This window comes from Podarcis raffonei, chromosome 13, assembly GCF_027172205.1.
Source record: "Podarcis raffonei isolate rPodRaf1 chromosome 13, rPodRaf1.pri, whole genome shotgun sequence".
NCBI lineage: Eukaryota > Metazoa > Chordata > Lepidosauria > Squamata > Lacertidae > Podarcis > Podarcis raffonei.
In genome coordinates, this window is record NC_070614.1 from 26,532,792 (window position 1) to 26,550,842 (window position 18,051).

At 44.5% G+C, this 18,051-nt stretch overlaps 1 protein-coding gene across 3 annotated transcripts in view; it reads right to left on the bottom strand.

Moving 5' to 3' along the window:
- The window catches only part of WIPF2 (WAS/WASL interacting protein family member 2), a 30,426-nt gene extending 12,447 nt beyond the window's left edge, over window positions 1-17,979 (bottom strand). The window contains exons 1-3 of one of the 3 annotated variants that reach the window (XM_053363416.1): window positions 17,845-17,979; window positions 1,262-1,374; window positions 998-1,130 (exon numbers count right to left, since the gene is read on the bottom strand). In XM_053363416.1, the coding sequence (XP_053219391.1) occupies window positions 998-1,130; window positions 1,262-1,318 (190 nt within the window). In that variant the 5' untranslated portion in view covers window positions 1,319-1,374; window positions 17,845-17,979. Of the gene's footprint in view, window positions 1-997; window positions 1,131-1,261; window positions 1,375-16,453; window positions 16,549-17,338; window positions 17,448-17,844 lie in introns of those variants that run through there. The other 2 variants (XM_053363418.1, XM_053363417.1) reach the window with 2 other exon arrangements.
- Between the last annotated feature and the right edge of the window lie 72 nt (window positions 17,980-18,051).

Below are 18,051 nucleotides of genomic sequence, written 5' to 3' on the forward strand. Positions count from 1 at the left end.
CGCAGACAAGAGAGTGCTGCTTGTGAGCTTCCCAGAGGCATCTGACTGGCCACGGTGGAAATGTTGGATTAGCTAGACCTTTGGTCTGATCCAGCAAGGCTCTTCTTATGCTGGCATACAGAGGGGGGCTGTGCAAGAACTCACGCTGCCAAACAAGGAGGCTCCTATGCTTTACGCTGTCAGAGGGAATGATAGCCTCAGTCACAAAACAAAGGGACTGACTGCTGCAGAGCCTTTCCCCCAACAGATCAAGGGAGAGAGCTATTGACAGCTCAGTCCGTAGAGCCTGAGACTCCATCTCAGGTTCATGGGTTTGAGTCCCACATGGGGCAAAAGAGTTCTGCATTGCAGGGGGTTGGACTAGATGACTCTCGTGATCATTTCCAATTCTATGATTCCACGAAGGTATGCAATCCAGACCACCAAGTTCCACAAGCTATGAGTGAGTTCAACACAGAAGGTACCCACTAAGAAGTGACCCGATTAGCGCAGTCAGTAATTGCTACTCCTGCGAGGTTCTGCTCAGGAGTAAAGTGGGGGAATGGGGTGGCAGGTTGAGAATGACTCACGGCGTATGCCAGCAAATGACTCCAGGTAATTCAAGCGAGTGAGCCCAGCCACAAGCGGCAGTGCATGGGGAAGAAGAGTCCTCCCCTTCCGGCCCTTCTGTCTTTCCCCAACTCCTCATACAGCACAAAGCCAGATCAAGCACACAGCGTATCAAACAGACAAACGTAAGCAAAAGCCTCACCCCAAGGGCAATTTTATGGGCCACAGCCCTCTCCCTCCCTCCCTGCCTCACCTGATGCCTCTGTTCATACAGATTGTAAGCCATTTCCTCCAATACCTGCTACTGAATTCTTTTAAGAGTGAATGCTCAACAGAAGGGCTGAGCACCACCTGGAAATTTTTTGGGGGGAGGGAGAGGAGGCCACCGTGAGCTTTCCCAATTAGATAGCAAAGAACTTACTGCAATTGCCCCAGACCCCATGCTTACTCTCAATGATGGGTGCACTCCGGTCATTGACTTGGGTCACCTTTTTCAACTTGGCCCCTTTACAGATGTCTTGCAGCAAGGCTCCCCTCCCTCGCTGCTCATCCCTGCTCAGTTTTGGAGGGTCTGTGTTAGCCTGAAAGGAGAAGATCGGCAACCAGGTTAAGTGGAGAAAGGTAAGCACAGGAGTAGTTCTTGGGTGCCCCTGTGAATGCTTTTCAGCAGGGCTCTTTGCATGTGGACAGCAAGGACAGGAGGACCACCTACCTGATTGAAAGTTGGGGGCGGGGGTGGTCCAGGGGGAGGGGGAGGAGGTATTGGCATCTTTGCCCCACTCCCTGCCGACTCAGCGTAAAAAGAACTTTTGGTCACTCATAAACCTGCAATGACAGGGGTGAAAGAGAGAACTGTTACAAAGGAGAAACAACAGCAAACGAAATAGCAGGAGGCAGTGATGGAACCTGGTGGGCATTGCTGCAGTTTCATACCCACTTCACTAGCTGTCATGAGAGAATGCCATTGAGGTTAAGTATTTTCATGCAAGCTGACTGCAAGGCGGTTAAGAAAATCAACACAACAGAAGCAGGAGCACCACTACATAATAAGTAACACACCAAGATAAGAACGAAAATGCTTTAAAAGCGAGGGGAAACGAAGGTAGCTGCAAGCCAGCTTTGAAGCTGCAGACCCAGGAGACACATGTGCAATATAGACCATATTCAAGACAACATAGGGGCACACCTGGAGGACAACATGTAAATCAAAATTATCTGCCTTAACTGAAAAAGTGAAATGCAATTTAAAAATAAAAATGACAACTCAAGTATTCCACACACCCCCACGGATTATCAACAGAGATTATTATCATTATTTATTGAATTTATATACCGCCCTATTAGCGATGCGAGATAAGAATATTCTCCGGGGAATTTTCTCCACAAACTGCTAATTCTAATGTAAGAACTAGTTTTACAACCCACATTAAAAAAGTCTAATAAATAATAAGTCAAGCTGTGATATTGCCAGTGTAAGTAGTGTAAGTTAGTGGCAGGCTTAGTGATTAACGTGAGTCATTCACGTTGAATTTTCAATTTCAAGTTTGGTGCAAAAATATCAAAGAATGTGAATTCAATGCATTCCCCCACTGAATAAAAGTATCTGTAAAGTTTTTGGTTGCCGTCTAAACAAGTTTACCCATGAATAAACATGCATATTAACTAATTATATCATTTTCAATGCATTAAAATGAATGTTCTCCTATTTTAAATGAAATTTCTCTAATATTCTCATTAATCGAGAATATTCTCGAGAACTTAACATCACTATGCCCTATACATCTCAGGGCAGTTCACAAGATAAGATTAAGGAAGGGCCTTTTTAATATTGTGCTATCATTTAACAATGCTGGCATTCTGAGCTGCTCTCTACCATCTTTTGCATAAGCCACGGAACTAGCCAACAAAATGGAAGGATAAAGGAAAAGAGTGGCAGGTAGAAGTCAAGTGTGCTCATACCTCTGTACTATATACAGCATTTTAGCTATGGTACCCAGATTTCTAGTTTTCTCGTTTATTTATTTATTTTAAAACCCTTTCTCATACAGAGGTACCATACTTTTCCGTGTATAAGACTATTTTTTTCTTGAAAAATCATGCTAAAAAATTGGGGACGTCCTATACATGGATAGTGAATAGGGTGGACACTTGATTGGTTGCTGCGTCTATTAGTGGCTATTGTGCGTGTGATTGGTTGCTGCATCGATGGGTGGTGTTGATTGGCTGACACTGTGGCAATTGGGCGGGCAATCAGCAACTTCTGCTGGCGAGGGGAACAGACGGGAGGTGGATGCTGTGACACGTGCAGGTGAGCAATTTATGGCAATCCCCCCAAAAAAGCTCAACAACCCTGTGTAATCTCCCCCCATTTTCTGAAATTTGAGTCCCCAAAAATATGGAGCGTCTTATCCATGGGGGCACCTTATAGACGGAAAACTACAGTAAACAGCCTCCTAACAAGTGACACTCTGAACATAGGTATTCCACAAATTTAATCAGGTTTGAAAGAAACTCATTTAACTGCCACGGTTCCCAACCAAGGAACCACCCAGACAACTATAGTCTTGTGAAGAGACCGAAGATCTCTTAACAACATACTCAACACTCTCCCAAATTGACCGTTCCAACAGTTCTCCGAAGGAAGCCATGACAATTTAAGTGATATAAAACTAGTTTCGATTTGTAGAGCAGATTGACTCATAATGAAAACCGCCCCCTGGTGAATATATCTCATGAACACAACTATAATAAGTGAGCCTGGAAAATTCCCAGGATCAAAAGCACTTGAAGTCTGGTGAGGGAGGGGATCAAAGAATTCGACATGTTCATATCCCATAACTGGGAATAAGAATGTGCAAGGATGCTTCTGACACTTCTAAGTGCAGGCCAACCTATACCCTGGGAAAGTGAACAGGAGTTCAGTTTTAATACAGCACCGCGTTATCTGGCAGTGCTATAGCAGGCTCTGCATAACCTGATTGACAGGCACAAACATCCGCCACCACGTCACCACAGAAATACTTTGGACGAAGCAGATACAGGAAGAAGGGGTGTGATTCACCTTAGATACACAATGCCGATACCTGTCAGAAGCACAAGCCCAATGACATCAAATTACCAGTCGGAACTATTACAGACAAGCCAGTCTAATGCTAGTGGAATGCACCCGGTTTCAGCACCTGCCCGTCCAAGGAAGGGAGTTGCAGCAGCTCGAGGCAAAGCAGAAGAATGGAGTTCTGAGGAAGTCCAACCAAGGAGGAGCTGCCAAGAAAGCTCACTCCCCTAAAACCCTCATGCAAGGCAACCCATAATAGTACTTAAGAGACCGGATACCTTTGCCAAACTCCAGCTCTGCCAGAGGAGGTGTGAAGCTTTTTAAAATACTGGCTAAAAAGCAAGTCCAATACTGAATGAAAAAAGCTTGTGAGACCGCAACTCCAGGCATCTCCACCACCACCCTAAGAGCAGGCGAAAGTAGGCATTTCCCAGCCGAAAGGCACGATCCACCAAGAAGGTTTCCCATACGTGAAATTAAAAGAAGCTGCAAGAACACACATCTATTCTGGATATGCTCCAGGGCACCTGCAGTTTCCAATGCTGAAAAAAACTTTGTTTTTAAAGAAATGCTTCTGACCTTCGTGGTTAGAGATGTGAAAGAGGATGCTTGCATCAGCTATTTCCCCTAAAATATAGATTCCCAAAGTGGTGCCCTCCAGGTGTTGCTGGACGACAACTCTCAACATCACTGATCACTGGCCATGCTGGCAGAGGTTGATAGGAGCTGCAGTCCACTAACACATCTAGAGGGACCCAACTTGCCTATCTCTGGTCTCAAATATCCAGGGAACAGAAAATATTAGGTACCTCCAATTTCAACTTTCATGAGAGGCGCGCAAGCTATGTGGCAGGAAGGAGCATTTCCTCCCAAATAATCATTTTGCTGTCCTTTCCCTAAGTACGGCAATGACAAACACAGAACTGTAGAGCAGCCTTTCTCAACCTGTGGGTCCTCAGATGATAGGAGTTGTAGTCCAATAACACCTGGGGACCCACAGGTTGAGAACCGCTGCTGTAGAGGAACAGAGAATTAAATGCAATAGAGGGGAAAGCACAATGCAACATAGCACCTCGCGGCAAACAATCCAAGTTTGCAAAGATGGTCTCACAGGCTACCCTTAAACAGCTCTTGCAAATAAAGTCATTAAAATCACCGGCCTACTGGATGTTTTGCCCGCCTGCTTGCCTCCACACAACCTTGGCTAGTCACTTGTGGTCCCCCCAAAAAAGAAGGGGGGGAGGAAGAAGTGTTTCATTCAGGTTTTCCTACTTGGTCTTCTAAGGAAGATTCCTGCTCGCTACAGACAATCTGTCTAGTGGTTACCTGCCAACCTTCCTTAAACTGTGACAGGCTGTCTAGAAGTCATCACTGGAAATCTCAGCTCTGCCTGGTAAGACAGCGGCAGTTGACAAGAGATGGCACAGCCAAGCATCCCAAACTCTGGCAAAGTGACTGAGCCTTCGAAGAGATCAACCTGGAGAAGTGCTGCCACCATGTTTCACACCATTAATGAAATGGAAACACTCTCCCTATTGTTAGGTAAATGCTTTTTGTTTTTTGGACTAGTGATATTTTACTTGACCTATAAGTCGGTCTCCCTTAAAGCTGGCTGGACGATACTCAACAAGAATATACACGCTTCTATTCCACTGCTCATTTTCCTTCTTCCCGTCCCCACTTGTTTGCAAATCGGGCGCCTCTACCTTTTATTGTTTAGAACAGGCTAGATATTAGAACTGCAACCCCATTAAACAAATGTCAATTCATTGTCAGACGTCTTTGCCCCAACCAGCTGTTGTTGAAAGTATTTCATGCTACCAGGATCTATGCATCCTCTGCCGCGTTACTTGTGGTCAACGTCTACAAGTTTACGGGTGCCCAAAGGACAGGCAGTCTAACCTAACCTGCAGCTGTCCTCAGAGAACTTCTTTTCTTTGCCTGGAATATCAGATCCCCTTATTTACTCAGATCTCCAATTTAGGAATAAAAATGCTAAATACTAACATATTCAGTATGAAAGCAATCAAATCAGAGAAATGTACACCCAAGGCTAGATATTTGCCACCAAAAAAAGTTCATAGCATTGTACAATGGAAGTACTAAAAGATCCTCACAACTACTTGAAAGGGAATAAAACTGGATGGAAAATAAAACATACCTAAAATAGGAGCTTTCAATCAAGAAGTCACAGAACACAATTTAGTTTGTTTCATCTACTGAAGCTCTGCCTCTCCGATTCCATTCCTGTTCCGACTCTCATCCCAGTGTGCAGTCACACTTGGGTTTACAAGCATGCAAAGACGCAATGCCCATGATGTGACTACAATGTTATGGGGGCGGTGTGATGGTTTCAAAGCATGGTCACCTGAGGAGGATGGGAAGTGACTGGTCCAAAGGCAGCAAGCACGCAATTAATCACAAAGTCTCTGGGAATGCATGTGCTGCAAGACATGTAAGCAGGCAAAGTTAGCCGGAGCTATGCCTAGCATGAAAAACCCTTGATTGACTGATGGGAGTTTGTCCCATTGGTTCACTTGCTGTATATAGTAGAACACTGACTTTTTTTCTAAGCAAAACACTGAATCAAGCACCTGTGGAGCAACTTGCCTGAGTCTCCTCTGCTTTTTGCTCGTGAAAATTTGGTGATTAAACTGTGCACATAATTACTGGGGTGGAGGGGAAGGATCTGAATTTAGAGGGGAAGGATTTAGAATTTACAAAAAGCACCAAGTGAAGTCGCGTATATTTGAAACACCATTGAAAAGGTATACAAACACTCCATTCTGCCCCTTTTGTGACATTTTCATGTCACTTCCGCGTTCGGCGTGATGCGCATGTGCGCAATTGCACACATAATGAACATGCGTAAATGCCTGTATCACAATGTGCTGGTCAGCCTTGAAGGTGCCAAAGATGACCCCCAAGGTACTATGTCACCATGTTGAAGCTTACTAGTGACTTGTGCTGGAATTTTTTTTTTTTATTTTTTATTTTAATTTTGCTGTAGCACTGCTACTGTGGGAATAGAAGTGATTTAATCATAACAGATGCCCTGGCTCATTAACTTCCCAGAAACACAGTGAGCCAGATATAATCGCCCTCATTATTGCAAAAACAAGATGCTGTTTTCTCTCTGCCCAGCATTTACGATATTGACAATTACTTTCCTAACGATGGTCGCCTTTTGCGTGCCTCATATGCCCTAAACGGAACCAAGCAAACATGTTTACTCCCACAATGCAACTTTCTGTGAATGGCAGCAGCGAGAGAGTGATAAATGCAGCAAAACTGTACAGTATTGGTGAAACGCCTCCTCTCTCTTCTAGCTATTAATAGCTAGTAGCAACATGGGGACAGTGATCTCTCAGACATGGGGAGCAGGCTTTAACCCAGGGGCAAGGTTTACCTCGCCTGGGCTGGTTCACTCCAGCAGAGATCCCTCTGTGGGCTGGATCATGTGGGGCCACAATTTTCGCCGTCTGCGTAGACACGATTTTCGGCGTCTGAGCATGTGCAGACGCAATTTCCAGCACCGCAGAAGTGAGTCCCCACGCCGCGCTAGTTTAGTGCAGTGCATGGGGACTTGCCGAGCGGGCGGCTCGGTTCAGGGGCAACTCAGGAGCTGGTTAAACGACCCCCGTGGGCCACTTGTTTGCCCATGGGCCTTAGGTTGCCTACCCTTGCTTTGACCTCTTCCTAGAGCTCACTATTCACCCAAGCACTCCCTATTCTCCAAACTGCTAACACCTGTTAACAATGCTAACTGTGGTCTAAAAGCACAGGGTGAGACTTCCCATAAAGGCACCCAGCTAAGGGACTGGGCCAGCAGATTATGCCTTTCCTATACTTTACTAAGTTCAGCCAAGAGCATCCTCTGAATGTCACTTAAAACAACACATTTGGACAGCAATGACATGCCAAGAGCCAGTCCACCGACAGTCCTCAATTACAGAACTTCCCCCCTCAGCAGCTGGTGTTGCATGGGGACTAAGGAACTGAACTATGTGCCATGATGTCCCCAAACAAAATTCTACATCTACCATGAGCTCACCAAGTCCTTTCTCTCTGCCTCAGTCACCAGGCTGCAAAACGGCAACAGCAACAGAAATTTTGCTTTAACCCCAGCTGCATACCCTCTCGTAGCCTATATTTGAAGTGACTTATGAAATCCAAGTATAAGCATGGAACTGTTACAAATATATTCTACTGTGTCATTTGTGAAACTCATCTCTGTATTCCACAAAGAGACAATAGCTTTGATGGAAGCACCAGTCATAAAACTTACAATATTCAGAAGTTTGGGTAACCAAGAACCTAAAGAAACTATTTCTGGCCAACTTCACCCTGATGGTAGAAAAAAATTAAAAGTGATTTTAGAAGGTGGACCTCCTTTAATCTTTCCATACTGGGAAAAATTGCTTCCATTAAAAAAAAAAGTCTTGTCTGCCTAAGTTATTATCTCTTTTCAATTTTTCAGCCCAAATTTGGCCATTGAAATATCAGGATCTAAAAAGGCTTGGGTAAATAAATCCAATCTGTATGAAACAGACAAAACAGGTGGTTGGGAAACACCCAAAATTAACCTGTATTATGAAGCCAATGAGTTAAGGCAGGCTACATCCCTAATAACTAGCGATACATGAAAGGCATGGGTTCAAATGGAAGAAACACACAATATGGAAATTTCAAGAGATGCTATTCTTTCAATGGGCATGCAAATACAGGATGAAAATGCCCCCCCCCTTTAATAAGAACAGGCTTCAGTATTGTTATGGCTGGGGTAGGGGAAAGGTTTATATCATTTAAATGAATTTTACTTGAAACTCTGAGCCACTTGGAGGAAGGGTGTTGCAGGAGAAACTTGGAACCCTGGGATGTAATTGGCTGGTGTTGAAACAAACCACCTCTTTTATATCACAAGAAATAAAGGCTCAAGCTGCCCTCACTCTCAAAGATTTTGAACAGCTTGTACTTTCAAGTATTGTTTGTTAACATGAGAGGATGGACATCTAAACGATACATTTGTGTCGTGACCTAAAAGAGTGTTGGGAAAGTGACCTAGGAGATGCCGCAAATGACTCTGATTGCAGGGGGAATTTGCAATAATTCTGTAAGGGCTGAAAGAACTATGCTCAAAATAGTATGGGGGGGGGGCATTATACCACCATAAGATTACCTCATATAGTAAAAACATCTTCTGCAAAATGTTGGCAATGTGGTCAGCATAATGGAATGTATTTCTACCTTTGGTGAGAATGTCCTCAGGGGAATTTACCAAACTGCTGCTCCACACCAGGTACAAACACAGGTACCCTAGAGAGGAAGACTACATCCTTATGAATCACATGCCACTCCTGAGCCCTCCAGTCTGTCCAGCTTGTCTATCCATGCCTTGGTAATTCATGCCAGGATCAAGTGCTAGATAGAAGCAGGCATGCCCTGGGCTCTGCTCCTGGTCAGGGAACAGGAGCCACTGGAGATTTCATATGCCCCCATCTCCTGGACCAAGCTGATCCCATATATAAACTCCATTGCTTTCTTTTTCTCTTCTGTTCCTTTTTCCTTTAACATTGAGAAGCTTTGGCCTGGGTCTTATCTTTTTGTCATCTGTACATTGCTTAGAAAATGTTATGTTCTTTATTAGCTGCTGCTGCTCATAATAATAATAATAATAATAATAATAATAATAATAATAATAATAATACAGTCATATCTTGGAAGTCGAACAGCCTAGTTGTCGAACGTTTTGGCTCCCAAACGATCAAAACCCGGAAGTGACAGTTCTGCTTTGCAAACGTTCTTTTGGAAGCTGAACGTCTGACGGGGCCTCGGTGGTTTCCGATTGGCTGCAGGAACTTCCTGCAGCCAATCAGAAGCCACGCTTTAGTTTCCGAACTTTTTGGAAGTCGAACGGACTTCCGGAACAGATTCCGTTCAACTTCCAAGGTACGACTGTAATGATGGGATTTAGCAGCAACATCTGTTGATAGGGTAACTCAAGGGGGTGGGGGAGGTAGTGGGAAGCGGGCAACTTTTATGTCTCTGATCTCCCTTTCCCTGGAATGGCTTGTCTGCCCCCCACTGCCATATCTGCTCCTGCCGTATCTCAAATATTTGAACAGGGTACACATCCCTCCTCCCCAGGTACCAATCCTGTAGTCCAGGCACATGCTAACCATTCTTTTAAGAACACTGCAGCTACAACAAGGCCAGAAAACAGTGGTGGTAATGTAATTAGTGCATATGCAAACCAGTAAAAGGAGCAGCATTAATAAGGTGAAGTACAATTATCAAAATCAACACACATTATAGTACTTTAACATATCACTGACCTTCTCCCCCAAAGCCTGTAGTATGGAGAGTGTTAAGAATGCTATCTGAATGGACAGTTGAGGCAAATTTCTTACAACTGCATAATAAGAGCCGCGAAAACACTTAGAAGAAATGAATAGGTCATAGCAGTCTTCCTATTAACCTCCTGCCCAGGGCGAGTAACTGACTGGATCCTTACCTGAAACTGCCTTGTAACATCTAGGGACAAGTGTGGGGGCCATCTGGCATTTCTTAAAAACACACCTTTTTAATTTATTTTTTGGAAGGCTGACCTACAGACCTGGAATGCTAGAAATATGTGGGAGATGGGCCTTCCAAGCCGGAAGACAAAACCAGCCATGATGGAAGTGCTGTAGGAGACAAGCTAAGGTGGCAGGGCCCAAGAGAAAGCTCTCACATTGATCTGAACACGCCAAGTAGGGCACCGCCGTGGCTTAAATTGAATCAGCTTGCGACACAAAGGGATGATTGGATTGGCAACATTGCCACGGGCTGGGAGAGGCGCCGCATGAACAGGCACGGCTTCTCAAGCATGGCCTGAGAAAGGTTAAATGGGGACTTTGGGATGCAGGTGCCAAAACCCACAGCATCTTGCAAGGAACACCCTAAACCAAATATTGAGGGGAAAGGGGGAACACTTCAAGGAAGTAGCACCTGCTTCCTCCACCCACTCCAAATTTAGTGCTATTTGTTGCCTAGTCTCCTTTTACACAAAATGTCAGGGCAGCAACAAAACGGAGCAAACAAGCTGGCTCGCTCACTTCTAATATTTTTGCTCATTCACACCGTTTCCGTATTTTACATAAAGACTCTTTCCAAGATCTACAAGGAATCTGCAGAATAGGACAGACTTTTCAAACATTAGTTATACACGGCATTTCCCACACTACCTTTGGCAGGAATATAAACGGTGCTAGATACTTCTGCATGGATTACGATGTGCACAGACTTTCTGCTTAAGCATTCTTTATACGCAGGAATGTATTCCTCACAAGGCTGCTTGTGTTCAGTCAAGCAAGGCCTTCCTCCATTTGGTTTTCTGAAGAAGAAGATGCTATCACTTCCTCTCTATGGTGGACCCTGAAAAGGGGCAGAGCAGACTTATATTTTTATACTCTGGCAACATTTAAATAACTGTTCCAAGGTACAAGGACATGTTCTTCAAACAGAAATCCATGTTTCCGCTTCCCTCCTTTATTCATTCAGTAGAATGGACAGCAGGTATCTTGTGTGTGGTGTATGGGCGTGCGTCACATTTCTTATGCTCTCCTATGGGAAAAGATCCCTGAAAATATAAAAACAAAATGGCAAGCGAAGAGCTAGGCCAGAATATTTGCTTGTTTTCTATTTCCAGGGAGTGGATGTCGCTTCACACAGGGGGGAAGCATTTAAAAAAATGTTATCCCCACCAGCATTCTCAAGTGGAAAAGTTCACCTTATTCTGCTACATTTGTTGACCCAATCTCAGAAAGCGCACTTTGCAGACTGTATATTTCAGAACGTAAGGAGAGGAGAAAAGATTGAATACTCGGTCATAAAAGCTCCACACCTGTGAAAAGCCAGCACACGAAGGAGAAGGCGTCCAACCTTAAGTGTGAAGGCACATACTTTTTGATGTCAGAGAATAAAAATGCAGTCCCTAGCAGCATTCCCAAGTCCTAGGAGGAGTATACAGTGGGTTTTCCCCTGAAATCCACAGGAATTAAACTACATTAGCAGTTGTTAAACTGAAATCATTCAAGTAATGACTCCTTCTCCCACAATTACGGAACAGGGAAGAAATGCAAACCATCAATGCTGTTCATACTTGTTCTTATAAGAACTAAATCTATCCTTAAAATAAAGGATGCAAGCACACACTTCAGTGGATCAATTTATTCTGATGTCATCAGTATATATTCAAACACAGGGGAAAATGTAACATCCACTTCATATTCCTCAAGAAGGAGATTGATTAAAACTTGAGAAAGCGCCAAAGGAATCAAAATGCTCTAAATAACGTTAACCTATTAAGCCACACAATTCACTCGAGAAGAGCACTTATACGGCCTTGTGGCCCATCCTTCCGCCCTAAACCTGACATATCATAGGTGTGTGGTGACCTTGAGTCACTCTTTCACAACCTGTGAATTCATTTCCCTCACATACAGCTACTCAGTGATCCAAACCCATCAACATAATCCCAGACTAGACTGTTACATAGACTGCCCTCAGTCTCAGGCATTAGCCCAAAATTACCATCGCTCTTAAGGATTTTGTCTACCAATATGAGGCAGAACTATGATTACAACCCCACAAAAAACCCTTTGACACTTTTTGTCTGGTACCAAAAATTCATAGGCCAGGGGTTGCGAAAACCAGTGCTATAAAGGAGGGTAACATTCGGAAATTCCTAAGAAGAACCATAACGACCACCATACATACTGAATCATGACATGCCTAGATGGCCATGTGAATGGATTTCAGGCAATCATGATCATTCCACACAGAACAGCTCATACCACCATGGAACTGTTGTGCTTAATCCTCATGCACAGCCACCATTACCGGTACATTCGTGGATAAATGAGCACACACATCACTACACTATGCAAACTTGTTACGGTTGACATACAACAGTGCTTCCTGAAAAGTTACCATCCGCCTCACCTAATATGCCTCAATATATTAATGACTTATTTCTAATTTAGATTCATGGTAAGGAGCTGCTCCAGAGGTTTCATCAGGATTTTCACCTTCTCCAGCTCCACCGTTTACTTGAGCTTTACCTAACAGCAACATATTATTTTCTAGGCACCACAGCTATTTTAAAAGAAAGCCACCTAGAAATCACCTTACACTCTAAGCCGACTGTTCCCTATGCATACCTTTACATAAATGACTATTATCCACAATGCAAAAAGCCCCTTCTGTATCCAATGATGGAGGCTCCAGCGCATGAAACATTATGTAGTAAGAGAAGGAAAGTACTACAGGAGTCTTATTTGAGGGCTAGGTTTTTGTTGGTATAATCAGTGCTAGTTCTGGCTCAATGTAGTAGTTAGCAAACTTTCTACATCTCTGTAAATCACTTCCACACTGCCCTGTCTGCCACCATTCCCCCAAGAAACCTTGCACATTGCAGAGGATTGAAAGATGGCAGATCCTCAGTCCACGAAAGCGCTTCCCAGGCTTGTTGGACTTCATTATAGGAGAGCGCCTGGAACACACCCAATACTCACCTGCAGATGTGTATTGAGGGATAATCAGCAGTGGTTGGTAAGCTGCCTTTTGGGGAAGCCTGTCTGCTACTCTTTGAGGAATCTCTGCTATAAGCTTCCAAGGAAACCCAGGGCTCCCCAGAACATCATTTGAAAGTCACTGGTTTAGTGAGAATATTGTTTTGTTGGTTTCACTTGATTCGTGTCAAGCACCGTTATCCGCCCTGAGCCATTACAAGGGGGAAGGTGTACAGCAAGCTGTACAATTTGAAGAGGTGGAGTGGTGTAATATTTTACAGGTACCTCATGCAAAGCTAACATCCCTCAGGCATTCATAAGTTACAGTTCTGCTGTATGCACACTTAATACAGCAAACAACACAAGCTTATTTAATGCAGTACTTTGGGGTGGATAATTCCGCAGAAACAGCTATATTTTTTTGCAGAATTTCCCCCCCTAAAAATGAACTATTTTATAAATCCAATTAGTAACGTTTTGAATGGATACAGTGAGTTGTATTGAACTAAGTTCTGGGTGAGATTAGCGCCAGTAAAATTAATGAACCAGTCACATCAATGGGTCTACTCTGAGTAGCACTAGCACTGAATATCATCCAATACCAGTCAAAATGGTATTTAATAAACTTTTTCTCCAGGAAGCACATTTATATGCCTATATAATGTAGCTATCTCCAAGAACATCATCAATATTCCCATATTGCATATAGCGGAAACAGAGACATACAGGGGACATGGATGGCGCTGGGGTCTAAACCACTGAGCCTCTTGGGCTTGCTGATCAGAAGTTTGGCAGTTTGAATCCACACAACAGAGTGAGCTCCTGTTGCTCTGTCCCAGCTTTTGCCAACCTACCTAGCAGTTCAAAAGTACGTCAGTGCAAGTAGATAAATAGGTACCGCTGCGACAGGAAGGTAAACAGTGTTTTCGTGTGCTCTGGTTTCTGTCACAGTGTTCCGTTGCACCAGAAGTGGTTTAATCATGCTGGCTACATGACCCGGAAGGCTGTCTGTGGACAAACGCCGGCTCCCTCAGCATGAAAGCAAGATGAGCACCACAACCCCATAGTCACCTTTGACTGGACTTCACCATCCAGGTGTCCTTTACCTTTTATCATAGGGGAAACAGAGACTGTGAGTGGCATGCCAAAAGTAATCAAGTCAGGGGTCCTTAAAACCAGGGTGGGGGAACCTTTGGCTTTCCAGATGTTGCTGCACTACAACTCCCATCATCCCTGGTCGCTGGCCATACTATAAGGTGAACAGCATCTAGAAGGCCACAAATTTATTGACCCCTGCTTTGAAAATTACTGAAGTCAATCTGCTTTTCCATAAGTGGCTTATGCATCAATGAGGTAATGTTGAAATGACCCTATCCAATGGATCCTTCCCACAGTATTTCTTCTTATTATTATCCTGCCTTTTCCCCAGGTACCTTACATATAAAACAGAATAAAACATAGAAAATAGGGACATTAAAAGTAATTAAACACTTACAGAATTGAAACACAACAAAAAGATATATTTGAAAATATAGCTAACAAGAAGAAGAAGAGGAAGAAAACAAAACATCACAGCACGAGCCCTTTTTCCAGTCAGTTCCTAAAGACCTGTTGGAATAATTGGCCTCCCTTCTCAGTGTTGTACCAATTACAATGGCCAGAACCCCACAATCAAGTTTAATCACTTTGAGGCCTGTCTCTTGCTCCACTCTTCTGCCTACTATAATCAGAAACAAGGAGGACTAGCATCTCTATACAACAGCAGATTTTGGAAGATGGGAAATGGAAGGGCCAAGGACAAGACTACAGGCAGAGAAAGCAGCATGCAGTTACTGCTCAGAAAAGAAACACATGCATCATTCCAGAACTGGCACCAATATTTATTTTATTTATTGGATTTAAATCCCAGGACAGCTGACGCAGTAATGGCAAAACATATTTTTAAAATCTAAAAGCAGTTTAAAAACATTCTTTAAAAGTTAAAAACATTCACAATCAGTGATCAGGGTTGTCAGCAACAGTTTCCTTCTGTCATCAAATGCTTTGGTAAACAGAATTTTTTAAAAATTTATCGTGAACATCAATAATGAGAGAGAACACACCTCACTAAGGAGGGCATTCCAGGGTCTGAAAAGGCCCTGTCACCGGTCAGGCCAGCACAAGAACAAAGAGCAATACTCTGGCAGGCAGGTGCTAGAATCAAACCCAGAATTGGGACCAAACTAGATTATCCAGGTGGGCAGAACAGGGAACATGGAGCCTTCCTGATGCTTTTCATGACTACAGCTCCCATCCTCCCCAACTACAGACCATGTTGACTGGGGCTAATGGGAATTAGAGAGTCCAACAATGTCTAGAAAGCACTGGATTCCCCATCTCTGCAGTAGAGCCTTTTCATGTTTAGAGGGTATCCTGTACCAAAAGTAATCCCTGACAGATAACTGTGCAATCTGTCTTGTTTTATAAAACTTCAAAGAAGGTTCCACACATTTTGGAATGACAGTTACCCATCACAGCATGCAAATAGCAACACATTTAAGAGGGCAAGACATGCAAACCAGGAGTGCCATGCAATATTGACCGCAACAGGAACAAGTTACATTGCAGTCTTAAAATGCACAATGCTTTGCAAAGCCAAGGACCATATCCAATTTAGAATACAGTGGTACCTCGGGTTACAGACGCTTCAGGTTACAGACTCCACTAACCCAGAATTAGTACCTCGGGTTAAGAACTTTGCTTCAGGATGAGAACAAAAATCGTGCAGCAGCGGCGCGGCAGCAGCGGGAGGCCCCATTAGCTAAAGTGGTGCTACAGGTTAAGAAAGGACCTCCAGAACGAATTAAGTTCTTAACCCAAGGTACCACTGTATAGGGAAGCTGAAAAATTATAAATTGCCCAAATCCATCATTTTACTCCAGCAGGCCATCATAGAACTCAAGCAGAACATGATCCCCAGTGAGCAAGGACTGCAATGAAGGAGGAATCTAATGGAAAGAGAAATCTCTATGGGGAAAAGGTATATGCAAACAACAACTGTTCAGTGAGAAAGCTGTATGCCAGCACGCTGTCTTAATACATAATCCCACCCCACCTAACTTGCAGGTATTTCTGCACTCTCCACTTCCAAGTATGTTGAGAGTTTTGAGAACCACACATTTAGTGAACAAATACTACAGTCAGACAAGCACTGATAACATTCTAAGAAAAGCAACTGAGGAAGGCAACTCCACCTGCAGAAAGGTGAGTGCACAGTTCCTTGAACTAAAGTTATTCACTGACTGACAACACATACCTCTGAAGGAGGAACAAAAAGGAGACCACACCCAGCATATGCCCAAAAGGCCATTTACAGCAAAGGGAAAGACAACATATAATCCGGAAGAGGCCCTGGTTTGGAAGAGAGCAAAAAGGAATAGAGGACTTTGGGAATTAAGCAGATGCAGTTTGCCTGTAAGCATGTCAGATCCCAAGTGCATTCAGCTCATATTCAGAGGACATACTAAAACTCCCTCAATCTTTGTCTGCATCTAAGTTTCGAGTACCTCATTTGGAGCTTAAGAACAAAATATTATGGGTGACACTCCAAAGAAACTCATATCCCTCCTCGTCACCAGTTCTTGTTGTGTCTCACCCTCAACATCCAGCAACTTAGAAGAATAAGGAAGAAAAAGGGCAGTTTCCTCAATGCCACACCCTCAATCACCCTCTAAATAACCTAGCCCCCTTCCACAGATACTTCTCCATGCCACCATTTCAGCAGCAAAGTATATCATGTATAGCCCTCACAAAATTCACAGCAGCTTATGTAAACCTCCCTCCCTCCTGACAGTTTGTCACCTGCTCCTATTTTATTCACCCTCAATGTATCACCCAGATACATAAACCACCACATATTTATCTGCTTCACCTGTTCAGCTTACGTCTAAATCCTCAATCACCCGCAGACAAAAACCTCTGGCGCTGCAACACACCCCTTCCCCGGAAAGCACCTGCTCAACACCAACTACAATATTTCAAACCGGGCTAACCAAGCCCCGCAATGCTCTTTACCCACCTCTCCCATAAATTCTCGCATGCGTAACCCTCCCAATATCCTCAGCCTGTTCACACACCAAGGGTCTCTCTCCCCCGCCCGCACTCCTCTCTAGCAACCCCTGGCTTGAAATAACCCCAGTACCTAAACAAGCGGCGACACTGGGGGAAAATAAAATCTAAATACAATTTTCCAATCTCTCCTCCTCCTCTTCCTCCTTCCAGGCCCCTTTCTTTATACTAAATTTCTCCTGATCAACGAATCAAAGTATCCTCTCACCTTTGCTCACCTCAGAAACCCCTCTTCTTCCCCCTCACCTCTCCCAGCGCCCAGGGGCTCCTACCAAATCACCCACCCCCTTCAACAACAGGGCAATGGGGCCCACCCCTCTTCTCCCCCCTGTTCCCAGTCCCTCCTGCTGGGCTTCCTCCTCCCGCCATCCCTTTGGCCCCTCACCGCCGAGCCCTCTCTCTCCACCCCGCCCCTGCTCGCCCACTCCCCAGCCCCGTGACCTCCGCAGGAACACGGGTCAAATGTCAAAGCGCAGCCCGCCCACCCACCCACCCAACCAAAGGGTTCTCAAGGAGGCCACGTATCCCACACCCAACCAGCCGCCCCCCGTTGTAGATTTCGCAGCCCTCTTCGCTTACCCACAAGCTCCTCTGCCTCTCTGGTCTTCTCTCTCTCTTTCTCTCTCTGCTCCGGGGCCTGCAACCCGGAAACAGCCGTGTGCCCGCCCGGCGGCCACGCAAAATGGCGTCGAAGAGCACTCCCCGGGGCCAACGCGCACGCGCAATGTGGCCCCGCCTTTTCCGGTTTGGGGTAGGTGGGAGGAAGTGAGGCTGGGTGGGTGGATC